This window comes from Phyllostomus discolor, chromosome 8 (assembly GCF_004126475.2).
Source record: "Phyllostomus discolor isolate MPI-MPIP mPhyDis1 chromosome 8, mPhyDis1.pri.v3, whole genome shotgun sequence".
Taxonomy (NCBI): Eukaryota; Metazoa; Chordata; class Mammalia; order Chiroptera; family Phyllostomidae; genus Phyllostomus; species Phyllostomus discolor.
Window position 1 is genome coordinate 23,071,542 of NC_040910.2, and position 17,546 is coordinate 23,089,087.

Below are 17,546 nucleotides of genomic sequence, written 5' to 3' on the forward strand. Positions count from 1 at the left end.
GAAAAGATGAATGCCAGCTAAAGAATATTGACTGGAATTGGCCATTCAGTTAAAGTTGTTTATGGCTTTCAAAGAGAAGTTTCAGTGTAGTGGTTTTGTCATTAGGTTTACCGCACTGAGTTAAGGAATGGAAGATGAGGAATTGGAGAAAACCAAGTGCAGATGACTTTTTCAAATGGTTTTCCAATGAAGAAATAAAATACAGAGAGGGGTTAAAAAGAAAACACATTCAAGGAGGAAAAGAAGGAAATAGAAGAAAGAAAAAGGTTGATTTTAACTGAAAATACTGAGATAAAATAGATGAGAATGGTCCCTGAGCAGGTCTGAAGCCTTGAAATCCATAGCACATCTATATCACTTCTAGATTAGGAGGAAACTTTGTTTTTAAGATTAAAGAGATAAGAATGAGAATGGATTTGATGAAGTTTATAACTGGAGGCAGAAAGGTAAGGGGGGATCATAATCTAGTGAGTAGTATCTTAAGTTTAAATTCCTGCTTCTCTTTACAGGATTTCCATGATATGGTCCACCACTCTTACACAACTTCCTGTTACTACTGAACTTACATCTTCTATTCCACATTTCAAGTATTTTGCTCTCTCCTGTGTGTTGTTCACCTTTTTACGTCAAGCAGATTGTAAGCTCCTTAAAACCACTTGTGCCTTGAGTTTCTGTGAAGGTTTACTACTGTGGAGAGCACATGATAAATTCTCATTGAATACAGTCAGCCCTCTGCATCTGTGGGTCCTGCATCCATGGAATCAATGGACCTTGACCTCGGAAGGAAAATATTTTTTTAAATGTTGTATTGTTGCTGACATGTACTATGTAGCTAGGCCTATGAAGGTTGTGTCTGTACTGAACATGTACAGATTTTTTTGTCATTATTACCTAAATGATACAGTATATAAATCATTTACATAGCATTTGCATTATATGAGGTATTACAAGTACTTCATAGATGATTTTTAGCACACAGGAAGATGTGTGTAGGTTATATGCAAATACTATGCCATTTCATATAAAGGACTTGAGCATTCCTGGATTTGGTATCTGGGGGGAGGGGTTGGGGGCTCCTGGAACCAATCCTCCTCTAGAGGACTGTAATTGATAAAATCTTTAGCATATTCCTTGACACATATGCTTGCTTAACAATGGTAACAATGACTACTACTACTGGAAGGACTGATGCATTAAATTTAAGTTCCAATAGGAAACCATAAGATTCTGATCCCTACCTCAATCCTAAGAACTTTTTGCTTGTTTTCCTTATGATCTTCTGGAGTAATGGTTTTCCAAGTTAGTACATTTTAGCCTCCTCCCACCCATTTCCTGAAACAGCGTCAACTACTTACTACAAGATAGACATCACTGAGTGACACATTCTGTCCACCATTACTGCTCTCTAGAATTTGAGGCTGCTTTAGAGAAAAAAACAATCGGAATAGCTGTGGTAATTTTTTTTTTTAGATAAATGGTCAATGTGCTTGCTATCTATCAATCCATTTAACGTAATTTTACCGAAGTTTACTAAAAGTGTCTGTTCAAGTCTTCCTGGCTCTAGTTACTGAGTACAGAGTCTCGCAAATCACATATTCGCTAATAGAATTGCACCAGATCCAATGACAGGACTAGGAGTCCAGCCATCTGATTTTGCGGTTTGAGCTGTACTCGGTTCCAAAGTTGCAGTAAAAGGGTGGAGTTTAGGGATGCCTAAGGCCCTATCTGCAAAGATCCCGGGTCCACCCCGCCCCGCCCCCGGTGAGCGCGGTTGCGTAATGTTACGTCACACGCTCTCCCGGAAGTGCCGGTGAGTAAACGGTGGGGCGTGTCTCTAGGTAACCCCTCGTGTAGTTACGGGAGAAACGCGGGAGTTGGGGCCCAGGCCCTGTTGCATCCACTGCTAAGGTGGTTTTAGTTCCAGATCGAGCTGAGAGCCTTTCCGAGGCCAAGAACTTGAGCCTGACCCGGTCTCTAGTGCGCCGCGATGGAAGTAGTGGAGGCCGCCGCTGCTCAGTTGGAGACTCTGAAATTCGGTGGCACCGGCTTTGGGGTTGGCCCCGGGCAGGCGGTGCAGTCACCGGGCTCCGGTCCTGACCCAGAGACACCGCAGCCACCACCGTCGGATGAGGTGCCTCCAGACACTGGGCAGGACGCGGAGGCTCAGCTAGCCAAGGAGCAGCCGCCTGAACTCGCGCTGAGCACTGCCGTTGGCGGGAACCCCGCGCCGCAATTGGGGTCAGAACCGCCACCTGGAGGGACCTGCGTCACCGGTCCTGGCGCTGCAGAGCTGGTGCGGACCTCAGACTCCTTGGGGACCTCGGACTCGGATTCGGACTCGGACAGGTCGGGTGCCTGCGGGTCCAGAAACTGTTTATGTAACCTGCGGGAGGAGCCGGGGCTTGGGGGCCGAGGCGGTGCCCGCCTGGGCCCGGGCGGCAGGGGAGGTCCCTGAAATTCTCTGAGCACGTGTTGACCTGTAGCTCGGACCGCCCATTTCTCCGCGTACGCTGCAGACTCCTAATCTCCTCTCTAAATCTGGTAGTCTGAAAGGTTTTATGTATAGATCGTAGCATTTTCAGTTAAAATATAGGAAACTAGATTATTTTCATAATACTTAGTTCGGCGTGTCTCTTCGTGGTTACAACTTTTGAGTTTTGTGTCAGATCTGACGTATTTTCTTACATAAAGTTTAGCCTGTGTTCTCGTTTTTGAACCAGACGAAGTGAGGATTAGTTAAAGGATTTTGTGTTTCCAAATTGGTTTCTGGCAAGTTTGTTAATTCTTATAATGCTTGTGGGCAGCACGCATTCGTGAAATTAACAAGATATTGCTCTTTAGTATTACTGTATGCTCTGATTAGGTTTTGTAAGAGTCCCCCACCCCCCCACCCTTTTAAATATGAAACTTCTGTGATGGGAGAGGGCTTAAGTATTTAGGATGTTCCTTGCCCACACTGAACATTGTTTACAAATAGTATTTGAGTGTATTGGGTGGGATACTGAACAGAGTTAGACATGATCCCTGCCCTACTTTCCAGTGAGGGGGATGAAAAAGATGAGTAAACATACTAGTAAATAAATGGAGTCAGTGAAAGTTACCATGAAGGAACAAGCAAGGCACTGAGAAAGTATTAGTAGAGCCAACCCTGTAGGACACTGTGGCCATGTTAAAGTTTTAATTCTAGGTGCTAGAGAAGCTTTTGGAAGATTTTAAGCACAGGAATGGCATGCTTAGGTTAACCTTCTAATGAGTTTTGCTCTGCGCAGGAAGAATTGAACTGGTTCTAGAGTAAAAGCAGAGAAGCAAGAGTGGAAATAGTTGAAAGATATTGCATAAATCCATGATGTGACCGTGGTTGGGTCTGGATTAAATATTTTGAAGTCACACTGATAGGGCCTGTTAATAGACGTGGCAGTCAGTGGTCTAGGCAAAGAGCCATCAACAGAGTGGGTTGTAGTGCTGTTCACTAGGAGGGGGGTTGGAGACCAATGGGAATGTTTAGTTTGGACACTTAAGAGATCTCTCTGGCAGCAAATTGGAGATGTTAGGCGAGCAATAGTATTATAATGAGTTTAGAGTTGGGAGGACACTTTTGAGCTGGAGATGTACATTTGAGCATCATCATATTTCAAGTAAAACTAACTTTTTATGGATATTTTCAGACTTGGAAAAAAACTTGGGTATAATGAATGCACATTTACTTATCACTGAACTTAGCAGTTTCCAATATTTTGCTACTCTTGTTTTAGTTAACATTTCTACCTTTTTAACCTGATAGCTTTAAAGCTAATCTCAGGGAGCTTGCCACCTTACCTATAAATTTTTTACTATGCAATACTTGATAAAATACTTTTTATATACCCATGTCATTATTCACCTTAGTAAAATTAATTAATTCCTTAATATCACCTAATGCGCCGTTTGTATTAAGATTTTTCTGGATGTCTGAAGGATGTCTTAATAGTTGGTTTGAGTTAGAATTCAAACAAGGTTCAACTCTGATTTGAGTGTTAATGTAGTTTAAATCTTTTTTTTAAATTTTTTAAAAGATTTTATTTATTTATTTATTTTTAGAGAGGGAAGGGAGGGGGAAAGAGAGAGAGAGAGAAACATCAATGTGAGGTTACTGGGGGCCGTGGCCTGCAACCCAGGCATGTGCCCTGACTGGGAATGGAACCTGCGATGCTTTGGTTCGCAGCCTTCTCTCAATCTACTGAGCTACGCCAGGGCTTTCATTTAAAGCTTTTTAAGTGAATGTTGTATTTAAAGCCACCAGCAGTTAATGAGTTGTTAACAACTCTTAAGAAATGTTTACTGAAGAGAGTAAACAGAGGTAGTACAGAGTGTTGGTAATGCTGATGCGAATGATCCGGGATAGAGGGAAAGATTCCTAATACAGTAATAGTAGTAGGAAGGCGTTCCCTTGTGAATGGGATGGGTTCCTTAGTCCATGTGGTGGAATTGGCCTTTACTCATTTCCCCATAATGGGAGGAAAGACAATACTAGTCAGAGTTAATCTTTGGTTTCAAGCCCTTCATGATCCAGCTAGGAAGACGTGTTTTTCAATGAATTACGGTATATTTTGGGACAGGCTCTAGTAGACAGTTTGAAAAAAGTGCTGGGAGAGATAGGGAAGTAAGTAATTCTACTTTGGGTGGGTAGGGGGTGGCTTCAAAGGAGGTAAGATCTGAGTTGAGACTATAAAGAGAAATAGAATTTCTCTACATTGAGTACATTCCAGTCTAAGGTAATAGCACACATGGAAGGTTGTATAAGCTTATTTGCCAGATGTAAGAGTGTGTGTGAGAAGTGACAGGAGATGGGATTGGGAAGGTCACCAGGAGCCTGATTTTAAGGGGCCCTGAGATGACGGAGCATGGCCTTTACCTTGTCCACAGTGTGGATTTATGGGGTGAAATTTAACGTTTTTCTCTGTGTCTTAATATTTTCTGAATAAAAATTAGGAAAAACAGTCCAAACCCATAAAGCCATCACTTTGATTTAACAACTATATTAACATTTCAGAACTGTTAGGTTCACATGTTTATGTTATTGAGCCATTTTAAAGTCATGTACATGTGATATTTCATCCCTGAATAAATTATTTGAGCACACATTCTCTAAGGGGATGTTCTCTTACATATTTATCATACTATTATCACATGTAACAAAATTGATAATTCCCTCATATCTAATGTCCAGTCATGAATGATTGTTTATTCTTATTAAATTTATTGGGGTGACATTGGCTAATGATTACATAGGCTTCAAGTGTACATTTCTGTGATACACAATTGGTATATTGCATTGTGTACCCACTACCCAAAGTCAGATCATCTTCTGCGACCATATGTTTTTTAACCCCTTTACTACTGCACACCCCCCCCCCCCCCCCCCCCCCCCCCCGCTTTCCTCTGGACTGTTGTCTATGTCAGTGAATTTTTGTTAGTTTTTCTTGTTTGTTCATTTGTTGCTTTCAGTTTTAAATCCTGCATATGAGTGAAATTATGTTATTGAGCTTTTTCTGTCTGACTTATTTTGCTTACATGATGTTCTCAAAGTCCATCCATGTTGTTGCAAATGGCATTATTTTATCTTTTTTGTGTCTGAGTATTACTCCATTGTGTATGTGTACCGCATCTTCATCCAGTCATCTATTGAAGGATACTTTGGTTGTTTCCATATCTTGGCCACTGTGAATAATGTTGCAGAAGTGATATTTACTAATCCGAAGATAGAATTTTATCATTGAGAATGCAATAGCCCAAAATGATCCCAAGGATTCTGTCTATAGTGACTGGATGAAAGACTTAAGTGATGAATAGAATAGAAGCTTAAGGAGAGAAGCAATTCAGTAAAGAGAATGCACTTTATTTTTTTCTTTTAACTTGCTAGTGTGAGGTATGTGTAGGTCATTCATACAGAGATGGTCAATGTGCAACCGGAGATTAGGGATGAGGTTTAGAGACATCAGTGCGGAAAATGTAGGAATTATGTACACATGGATGATGATCAGAAGCTTTGGAGTGTATGAGGTTATCCATGGGAAGAGTACGGAGAGAGAATAAGGGTCGGACTTTTAGAAGCAGCACCTAAAAGGGACTGAAGTGGGTAGCCAGCAAACAACATTCAAACTCAGAGAAGAGTTACTGGTATTGTAACAGGAATAGCTGTTGAGTCAAGGGCTGAAGGAGTTTTCGGAGAACAGAATGGTAAACGTTGTAACTTTTGAGTTTCCAAGTTGCCTGAAGACTGAGAAGAAACTATTGGCAAGTAAGTGATCTGGTCATTGGTGACCACTAAGGAACGGGAATTGCCCAGAGCTCTTTTCCATCTGTGATTTGTCACATGCCTAATTACATTAAGAGAGATGTACGGTGTGTGTAACTATTAAAAGTGGGCTGCAGTTATAACAGGTTTTGAAAATGTTATCGGTGGATTAAGGACTGCTTTCCAAATGCCATAGTCAACTTCAGAACGCTAGCTTTTGGATAATATCAGCAAGAGTAAATATGTGGTAAAGTAGATCCTTCCTACGTGAATAAATACATGTTAATACCATCATATTACTGCTTTACTAAGTTTTCAACTTCTTTCCTACAGTGAAACAGATTCAGACAGTTCAAGCTCTTCCTCTTCCTCATCATCTTCCTCATCTTCCTCTTCCTCTCGAATATCACTTCCTCCAGTGCTGTCCGATGAAGATGACAATTCACAAGTTGACCAGGAAGATGATGATTTTCCTGTTATTAAAACGAAAGATGAATTACTTGTTAACGTAAGTACCTTAGATTTGTTATTAACCCTAATTTGGATGTTCTAAAATATATTGTGGTACTAAGACTGATCTCAGTTATCCTGTATCTGATTCATACATTTGAAGACTTCTCAATTATATTGGGCATACTTTTACTATGCCTTACCTTTCTTAAGTAAGTAAAAGAGAGGATTGTTCAGAGGATAGATATGGGTGATTTCTAAGGTTGCTTCTACCTCTAACATTTGGTAATTGTTTTTCCTGGGATGCCAATTTAAGTTTGCTATTTTCTGTTTTTGTTTTTCTTTTTTCATCTTCCCTAGAAGGTGTTTCTTATGTAGATTAGCTTACCTTGCTTTTTTTATTTGGTCCTTAAGATAGAACAGTTTGCTCAATTTCAATTAAACTCATTTTTTTAAAATTGATTGCACTAAGAAACATAGAAAGTGAAATTAAATGGGTTGAGTTTATTAGGATTTCTCATGGAGTTTTAGGATTGGTTTCTCTTAGAGTATAAAAATCAACAAATAACCACAGCATTTTTGTATATGTATGAATATTATCTTTTTTTACTAGATCTGTAATTCTTACCTTAGGACTCCCTTGAAATTTACTGCAAAATCTTAGTCTATTTGTTTATTATTTTTCTGGATAGATACCCATATTTTATTTTTTTTTTTTCTTTCAGAAAAAAACCCTTATGTTTTTTAGAGATGGGGGAGGGAGAGAGAGAGGGAGAAAAACATCGATGTGAAAAACATGAATGTCCCTGGCTGGTGTAGCTGAGTGGATTGAGCGCGGGCTGCGAACCAAAGTGTCACAGGTTCGATTCCCAGTCAGGGCATATGCCTGGGTTGCAGGCCATGACCCCCAGCAACCGCACATTGATGTTTCTCTCTCTCTCTCTTTCTCTCTCCCTTCCCTCTCTAAAAATAAATAAATAAAATATTTTAAAAAAGACTTGCCAAACGTTTAAAAAAAAAACAAAACATGAATGTATGCATCCGAGCGGGACCAAATCTGCAACCTAGGCATGTGCCCTAACATGGAATGAACCAGCGACCCCTTGCTTTGTGGGATATGACACCCAGCCAACCGAGCCAGAGTACCTTTAGAACTCTGTTTTCTCTGTTGCTCAGTAGGTGTTTCTCTTTGGGCCTGGCAGTTTGGCCACTAATTCTCCTGTATAAAAAGTCATGGGAAGGACTTTTGCTGTTTTAGCTGGGACCTGATACACAGCCCTGAACAAATTAGTGAGGCTAGTGGAATGGGTATTCGGATTGCTTGGGCATGAGTCACACAGTCTCTCCTGTTTGTGTGGGAGAGTATGTAGGAAAGTGATGCTTGAGAGAAAGAAAGCGTGTGGGTGAGTGTGTGGGCGGGAGCGCGTAAGAGCAGTTGACAGCAAGGAAGTGGGGATGTGCGCATGTTTGGAGGAGGATGGCAGCTGGAAGGGTGGTATCCACCCCATGCAGACTGCAGGGAATGGGTTCTCTCATAGGAGAGGGAGCTTACCTCCCTTTCAGAAGGAGGTGGTAGTAGTTATCCTCTATATTGGGGGAAAAGGGGAAGACTTGGAAGAAGTTATCACATGTGGCCTAGGTTGCAGTCTTGTGGTTGTGAACAACAGAGACTCAAATTACTTCAAGAAAAGGGAGGTTTGCTCTAAACGTGCGTAGGAAAGCCATTAAGAAGTAAGGCAGCTGTGGAAGATGGCCAAGCTGTCTTTCATATACCTCTTCAGCATTCTCATAGTTCTCTGAGTGTCATTTTATTCTTTCTTTACTGACTGACTCTCTGTTTACCTATAGATTCATCTTCTTCATTCTAGATTATACGTGGATTTCTGTGTCCTTAGGTCTCTATATAGTATCCTCCACTTTCAGTTTCCCTATGAACTGGCTAATTAGACTCATATTTCTTGAAACACTTTTGGGATACTCTTACTACTTAGAAAGTGTTCTCTCTTTTTGTTACAACTCTAGCTGGTATGGTGAGTGCTGTTTCATTCAAGTCTCTTGGTATAGGAAACACTGGCTAGAATTAGTGGTACCAAAATATATTTTCTGAAGAAAATGAATGAAATGCTGTAATTTCATTACAGCATTTTAATTTTATTGCTGCATATTAATGCTGTCTTTGCTTAAAGGTATATACATAAATTACAGTGGGCCAAGCAGTTACAGTTTTTGCTGGATTTTAGAGATCTCTAGAACATAGACGGCCAATTTCACTCAGTTTTATGACCTCTTTAAAAAGTATCTCATTCTAGGCAGGTGTCTGTTGTCATTTAGGCATGCTGAGCTTAATTTTTACCAACATTTAGTCTGTTTTTCAAGCAGGAATGTTACCTTGTTGGATCTAGCTTATTAAATCTTTGCTGTTGTTGGCACGTAAGATCCTGGTGATTTAACTACTAATTCTTGCAGATCTGTAAGTATAAGTATATGGAAGTATATGGGTGAAGTAAAATCGAGGCTGGTCATTTAGAACCTTAGATAGTTGTAACAGTCCCTTGACAAGATTTGGTTATAACTTGAATGAAAAGCAGGGGTCAGAGGAAGAGGGAAAAAAAAGGATTAGTCAGCTATAGATGCAATGGAAAGGAAGACTCATAATTGACTCTTTTTATAATGCCATAGTTACGTAACATGTGACATTAAATAAAACCAAGTGGATTTATTCTTTTAAACATAAACCCTTCTTTAATGAGGAGGTGTATATATAGCCTATACACTAAATGTAAGGCAATATAGCCTATACGCGAAATGTAAGGCAATATTATGGTCTTGGGACTATATTCAACCACATAGGGTTTATTTTGTGTTTTGATGAATTGGAAAATTAGAGTCTTGAAAGATATTCTCAGCAGTTTATGCCTTGAACTCCTCATGCAGATAAATCAGATACAATTAAAAATTTAGAATCATAAACACATTTATGGGATTGTAACATTTGAAAGCCTTAATCAGAAATGATTTTTTTTAAATTTTTATTTATTTATTTTTAGAGAGGGAAGGGAGGGAAGGAGGGAGAGGAAGAGAGAGAGAGAGAGAGAGAGAGAGAGAGAAACATCAATGTGCGGTTGCTGGGGGTTATGGCCTGCAACCCAGAATGTACCCTGGCTGGGAATCGAACCTGGGACACTTTGGTTCCCAGCCCGCGCTCAATCCACTGAGCTACGCCAGCCAGGGCTTAGAAATGAATTTTATAAATTTGTGCCTATTGTTTTTTCTTCTGAAAACCTGATTTTACATGACATTTTAAATTTTGATTATAATATTGCAATAAGGATAATGTCTTTATTCTTTATACATAAAATATAGCATGACCAAGTAAAAAATTTAATGATTGTAGGCAACTCTTGGTGAATTTGCTTTCATGATTTGGAGGCTGCCTATATTATATTTGAGAACAAGTGTCCTTTATAGTTGGATTGAATACACTGTAGTCTGTTTCTGATTCTGGCAGTGCAGGCACATGTCCTGAAGCATCCTAACGTGAGGTTGGGGAACTGCCTGGCCAGAAGACGGTGGCCAGAAGTTACAGTGGATTATTTCATACCTTTCGCTCTCCCACAGTCAGATAAATTGTATTGCACCTTGGCCTATGCTTGATATTTGCTGACTGAGTGTGTCCAAGGCCTATTTCGGTTTGTAAGTTTTGTCCTAAATGCAGGCCTCTTTCTACTTCAGTTTTTTATGACTATGTGGAATTATTAATATTTGGAGCTCTTTACAAATATATTTTTAAGATATTAATATTTTGTGTTTCATTGTACAAAATTATTTCAACCAAGCTCCTATTAAGTGTGAATGATCCCTTAAACTTCAAATAAAAACTTTTCTTCAATAGAGTATCCATATGTCCTGCATATATACACATATATGACTCTTATATAGAAATCATTTATTTATTAGATTCCCCCATTCCCCAGTAGATTTTATTGAGTTGTTTTTTTTTTTTTTTAAGATCTTACTTATTTTTAGAGAAAGGAGAAGGGAGGGAGAAAGAGAGGGAAAAAAACATCAATCCATTGCCTCTCCTATGCTCTCCAACCCCAACTGGGACAAAACCCACAACCCAGGCATGTGTCCTGACCAGGAATCAAACCGTTGACCCTTTGCCTTGCAGGACGACACCCAGTCAACTGAGCCACACTGGTCATGGCAATACGAGTGAGTTCTTATTGCTTTAGATGATAAAGACAAATGTTTGTCAAGGAGGAATTTAGCTAGAGAGGGAGCGTGCACACTTATGCTGAAAGCAGAATAACATCAGAGAGAGAATGATTGCATGTCAGGTGAATGGCACGAGACAAAAGAAGCCACAGGATCGAGTCGAAGGGTGCTGATTGGACAGCAGTGGTTGAGGGAGGCTCATGGCTTGGACTTAGACTGAAAGATGGATAGGATATATTGATGATGGACAGGTGACAGGTGGAGAGAATATGACCTTTGCCAATGAAAGGACCGGGTCTGCTGCTTCCCATGAAATCCCAGTGTCGGTCACCTAGTAGGGGCTCAGGAAAGTTCGCTTCATTACTCGTTCATTGTCATGCCGACAACTCAGTCCGTTTTACAATGTACACTTTTTTACCTTTTGACATTTCTGAAAAGTTGGGACTAATTGATGACATTTTTACAATTATTTGTATGCTTTTATCTTTAGGGTGTACAAAATCAGTCTTTGATTTGATGAAGCATGGCCTCCTCTGTTAACATAAAAGATAATGATAGAATTCATCGTTAAAGGTTTCTTTTTACTGAGATGGATTATAACTATATTTTACTTTTATATTTGACTCAACTTTTGAAGATATTCTTAGGAACTTTTTTCTGTAACTGTAATTTTGGAGAAAAACAGGATGAGAACATTGTATTTATTTTAAAAAGGAAAATATAAAGATACTACAAAGAAGTGTTGGCTTTTATTTTTTAGGTGAAAATATATCATGGGCTAGTCTGAATCTAAGTTTAGTGTCATATACAGTAGGGTAATTACAAAAACCAAAAGGTTGCAGGTTCAGTTCCCAGTCGGGCTACATACTTACATTGTGGGTTTGATCCCTGGTCATTGGGTTGCGTACAAGAAGCAACTGATCGGTGTTTCTCACTCACATGGATATTTCCCTCTCCTTCCCCTCCCCCCTTCCTCCTTCTCTTCCTCCTTCCCTTCTTCCTTCTCTCTAAAATCAATAAACATGTTCTTGGGTGAGGATTTAAAAAAAGACTGCATAGTCATATGGTGCATGCTGTTATAATGCGGTCTTAAAATTATACCTGTATTAATGACCACAAATAGATTGGTGCTCTTCATACCCAGTTATGTTTTGTGATGGAGAGCTCTTGGATATATGACCGTGTAAAGCGGTGCTGTCCAGGAGCGCTTCCCGCAGTGATGGAAATTGTTCCATGTCCCATCTGTCTTCAGATGTTCTTAAGCCTTTGGGTTTAAGCTGTTGAGCACTTGAAATGTGGCTAGTGTGACCGAGGGCTGCTGCATTTAACATTTTTTTAAATTTCTTTTTTTTTTTAAGATTTTATTTATTTATTTTTAGAGAGGGAAGGGAGGGAGATAGAAAGAGAGAGGTGGAAACATCAGTGTGTGGTTGCTGGGGGTCATGGCCTGCAACCCAGGCATGTACCCTGACTGGGAATCGAACCTGCCACACTTTGTTTCGCAGCCTGTGCTCAATCCACTGAGCTACGCCAGCCAGGGCTAAATTTCAGTTAACTTAAATAAACAAATATAGTGTCTCATTGCATAAACAGAATAAAACGAGTCTTTCCCACCCACTCATCCATCTTTCCATGAGGGTGGTAGGATAGTCCAGTCTCATATTTTTAGACTTCCTAGCCTGCGGCAAATAGTCTTCTTCTGTTATCTTCATTGTGTTTGATTTTTGCTTATTATATGATGAAGAAGCTCTTTCTCTCCCAGGTTTCCCTCATCACCTCTACCTTTAATTTTTTAGTTCATCCATGTGTGTTTTATTTCTGATTCTTTATATACTCTGTGTACCGTCAAAGTGGTAATGTTCTTGCCATATTTTTCCCCCTATTGGAGTGTATCTGTCTTTGTGTTTCTCCTTCTCTTCTCTGTCATACACACACCTTTCCCCACTTTCAGAAAATCAAAGTGATTGATTTTTTATTCCCTTAAAGAAGATTATGAGTCCTATGAGACTGAGGAGATTTGTTTATCTTACTTGGGGCAGCTGCTGTGTTATCAGGGAGCCAGGTGTTAATCTAATAATTATAATAATGTTTGCTGCTGCAAACCTGAGTATCGATTTATCAGTCCTGAGCAGTGAAGCTTACTTCAAAGCCTGCCTTTTTTACTTTGTTTTTGAGAAGGCTAGGTTGAAGTTCTTTTTATTCCTTGAGAATTCTCCGAATTGTATTTTCAATATATATTTTTTGCTCTGACTGAAAGAGACGGACCTCTTTCGAGATTTTTATTTATCATGCACTGATGAGATAAGTCAATTCATTTAGTAAATATATATTAAGCACCTTTTATATGCCAGTCAAAGACTGGCCAGGTTAAGGTTCTTGTTGGATATGTTGTCTAGTTAGGAAAACAGACTTTAAGAAATAAACAAACAGGATGTTAGACAGTAATGTGTTTACAAGAAAGAAAAGCAGCAGGGCAATCTGATAGAGTGACTGGGCTGATTGGTGGTGTAGCACTTTAGATTTAGCCATTAGGGAAGAGAGGTGACATTGACATCCAAACCTCAGTACAGGATCTCTTACTGCCCACATTGACATGGCAAATCCAAGGAACTTTCCCTTTGAAAATGCTGAAGTTCTGCCTTTTTGAATCTGCCAAAAATCTTTATGGAAAGCACGTCACATGGGTGAATTCTTATTGGAATTTGCGATATTTATCCCCCTTCTGTCTTTCTTTTCTGGCATGCTCATTTAAAAGAAACATGTATCTTTTCTCCCTTGGTCAGTCCCAAAATGCCTGCCATTTTCAAAGCAGATAGGCCTGCACTGCTTGATTTAACTTGACTTTGAAGGGCAAACTCTGTAGCAGGCTCTCAGCCTGGGATTGTACAGGTTTGGTTTCACTTATCAATCCCATTTATGTCTTACATGCTTTATGTACAACATTTAGTTCTTGATATGGCTTTGTGTTGTGCAGATAGTTGGGATAGAAATTTTATGCACAACACTTTTATAGGCAGGTCTGTAAGTATTAAAAGGCAACTTAATGCCTTCATTGGCTTTTTTTAGGAAATACTCAGGAAATGGTGTATACATTACTGTGGTAGTAAGGCACTGGGGTCGGTGAACTGGAATTACAGCATGGTGGCGATCACAGACAGCAGCGTCCGTGGCTGTTTCTTCCCCTAAGTTTGGTTCTACATGAGATTAGTGATCTTCCCCTTTTGTAGACAAAACTTTTATTTCTGTTCATACATAGGACAAACTAGGGTAGCAACAGGAGTTAAGGGGGCCTTTTAGATTGTTTTTGTCAGTATCAGTCTGTGCCCACTACAGATACTCTGGCTTTGTGCCTGTCCCTTGTGTTCCTGGTGCTGTGTGTCCCATAGCATCCTTAGAGCAGGGACGTCCTCAGACTTTATAGACTGACCTGCTCAACGTAGAGTAAATTATAATGATCTCAAAAGGTGATAGAAAGGCATTTGATAAAGTTCACAGTCATTTCTAATTTTAAAAAATAGTTGATAAGATTGAGTAGATGGATACTTTCTTAATCTTTTTGGAAAGAAATTCCAATTAAAATGCATTATCATGCTAACATTTGAAAGTTCCTAATAAAGAGTCGGACTTCACATTGCTTGACATTTGACATTCTGGAAGTACCAACCAATGTTGAAAAGTGAAAAATACGATGTACTAATCCTGAAAAGAAGGAGGAGTACTTACATTTTTAAAATACAGTAATAGAGTAAATACACAAGAAAATCACTAGACACAAATTTCAACATGATACTTTCTGTTTTTTTAAACAGTACTCTATAAAGAATCCATTTATAATAGCAGTAAAAATATTAAATAATGAGTAATTTATAATAGCAAATAGTGTATAAAATGGCTTTGAATAACTTAAGGACTACGTAGGACCTGTAAGAAGACAACTGAAATTAAATATGATTTAATCAATACTAACAGTACTGATATAACAACTGGCGTTAAACTTTATCTAGTGAAATCAATGTGTGCAAATAGCTAGAAAAATTCCAAGGGGTAAAATACTAAAGTAGAGTGGATAGGGATACTAGGCCCTGTTTCCAAATATTAAAACATATTATGAAAGGCACAGTTGTTAAAATAGTTTAGTACTGACATTGACAGTGATCAGTAGAACCAAATGGAGATTTCATCAAAAACCCCAAAATGTATAAGTACATTTAGCATATGCTAAAATTTGTTTCTCAAATCAGTAGGGAGAAATGAGTTATTCTTCAACATGTGGGAATAACTGGCTAGTAATTTGGGTACGATAAATTCATTCTCTACCGTGCTTGTATATAAGAATAAGATCACAAATGGACCAAATAAGCAAATATTAAAAATGAAATTAGAAACGTGATAAAAACATCAGTGAATTTTAGAAATTAATTAGATCAAAGATAAGTCTGTCTAAATGTGACTGACACAAGTCTCAAAAATCAAAAGCCAAGAAAAAGAGATTGATATATTTGATTTCATAAAAAGTAAAATATCAAAGTTCATTAAACAAGTGCTAAAAATATGCTAGGAGTAAGGGACTGGGTATTTGCTACATATTTGATAAAGAGCAAATGTTCTTAACCTAGAGTTCTTTTATAAACTAATAAAAAGATAAAGATAAATGTGTAAAGTATACAAACAATCCATAAATATATAAAAATAACCAGGAAACACACAAGGATGTTCCATCTTCATGATTAATGAAAAAATTCAAATTAAAGCAAGATTCTATTTTGGATCTGTTGTTTGTGGAAGTGTAAACTGACATATCCTTTTTGGAAGCAAAATTTGCAGTATCTGTCAAAATTAAAAATGCTTATGTCTTTGGATCTAGCAGTTAACACTTAGAAGAATTTATGATAGGGGTTACCCACAGATATGCATGAAAGAATGTTCATTGTTTATTGTGTGTTATAGTAAAAATTTGAAAAAGGTAGATAAATGTTTCATCAGGTGACAGGTGTACTAAATTATCGTACATCTATATGCAAGTATTTAAATAAAATTAGATATTTATGTTTTGGTGTAGAAGGATGTGCAATATGTGATAGGTAAGATAGCCTATATCACAATGTCTATATTTTATTTAAGTGAAACATTTTAATGTTAGTAATGTGAAGTTTATGTCTGCATAATAAATATATTTGAAAGACTTGAACAATAGCAGTCTGGGGAGAGGAATTGGGAGGTTAGAAGGAATAGGGTAGAGGGATTTTTGCTTTTTACTTTGCATCCCTCTGTACTGCTTGAGGTTGCCCTTTTATTAAAAACAGATTTGTATTAGCATTATGCTTTCAAGTTTTTAAAAACCAAAGCAGTATCAGAGTTTAGAATTGTACCAAAACATAATTATATTGCATGGGATTTTATTCCTCATAGTGGAGAATACAGAACAAGGATCCTTTCATTTTGTGGTCAAATAACATTTATTTAGAATTTGAGAATAACATTGATTGCGTGTCCTAAGTGTTAATGGCTTGTGGTGTGCATCCCTGTCCAGTTCAGGGGTTTTATAAAAGATGTAACAGCACTTCCTATTTCAGAGACTTCCCTAACCCCTCTTCTACCACCACACTCTGGACTTGATTTAATCAGTAGGCTTTATCACGGTCTAAAAGGAATGAAAGTTTTCCCTCTAGATCTTGCTGTAATTTTGATGGGCAACAGAGCAGAGTTTCTCACTACACTTCTGCATTAGAAATGCCATCCGTCAATTGTAAGAGGTGCCATTCCCTGCACCAGAATTGGTGTGAGACCCATTTCACAATTGCCCTCCACAATATCATTAAAGCCCTCCTGTCTGCAGTCCCTCCACATTATAGTTTTCCAGTCTTATATTCAACAGGGTGTGGAATTTCTTTAGCTAAGAACATCTGAAGGCTATTCCAAATCATGGTCTTGCCAAGAAAATGATGTCCACATTTGATATGGTAAAATGACAAGTGATTGTCCTCTTCCCAAGAATTCAGATATATACAGGAAAATTCAGATATATAAATCACAGTCATTTCTTCCACAAGCATACAGAGGTAAGTCTTCAGCACTGAGTTAGTTGAAACCCTTAGTGTGGCTGGTTGTCAGTAATCCTTGATCAGAAAATAGCATCTCCTAGAAGCAAGTTATACTTTAACACTGTTAATGTGATTTTGTTAAAAGCCTTTTTGGAGTCTGGGTAGAAGAAAAGCATTACCTATGATGCATTCATCTGCAATACTCTATTTTTTAGGTGTGTTTTTCAACATTTACCCCAGAAGTTATCTTCTCCCAAACTAACTCCTAACATGTCATTAATAGGATCTTTGCAGTTTTAAGCCTTCTTAGGTTAAAACTTCTAAGAGTTAATTGTGATCTTTTGGCAAAGATCAAGAATAGAAAGGAAGCTCTGTTTATTTAATTTAAAATCTAAGGCCAGCTTTATTCTTAGATTTCTCTTCAGCCTCACCTCTACTTCAATGTCTAGTTTCTATAGCAACTGAGATAGGTGCTGGGTCAGAAAAGAGAGATTTTTTGATGTAAAGAAATTTGGTTTTTAACCTGCAGGGGGAAGATAACAGGCAGCACCCTCACAGCCTTT

At 38.4% G+C, this 17,546-nt stretch overlaps 1 protein-coding gene across 1 annotated transcript in view; it reads left to right on the forward strand.

Annotated features, from left to right (window-relative positions):
- The first annotated feature begins 1,794 nt into the window (after positions 1 to 1,794).
- The window catches only part of NAF1 (nuclear assembly factor 1 ribonucleoprotein), a 36,897-nt gene continuing 21,145 nt past the window's right edge, over positions 1,795 to 17,546 (forward strand). Inside the window, exons 1-2 of the mRNA XM_028520441.2 lie at positions 1,795 to 2,346; positions 6,608 to 6,782. Of these exons, the coding sequence (XP_028376242.1) occupies positions 1,988 to 2,346; positions 6,608 to 6,782 (534 nt within the window). The 5' untranslated portion in view covers positions 1,795 to 1,987. The remainder of the gene's footprint in view (positions 2,347 to 6,607; positions 6,783 to 17,546) is intronic.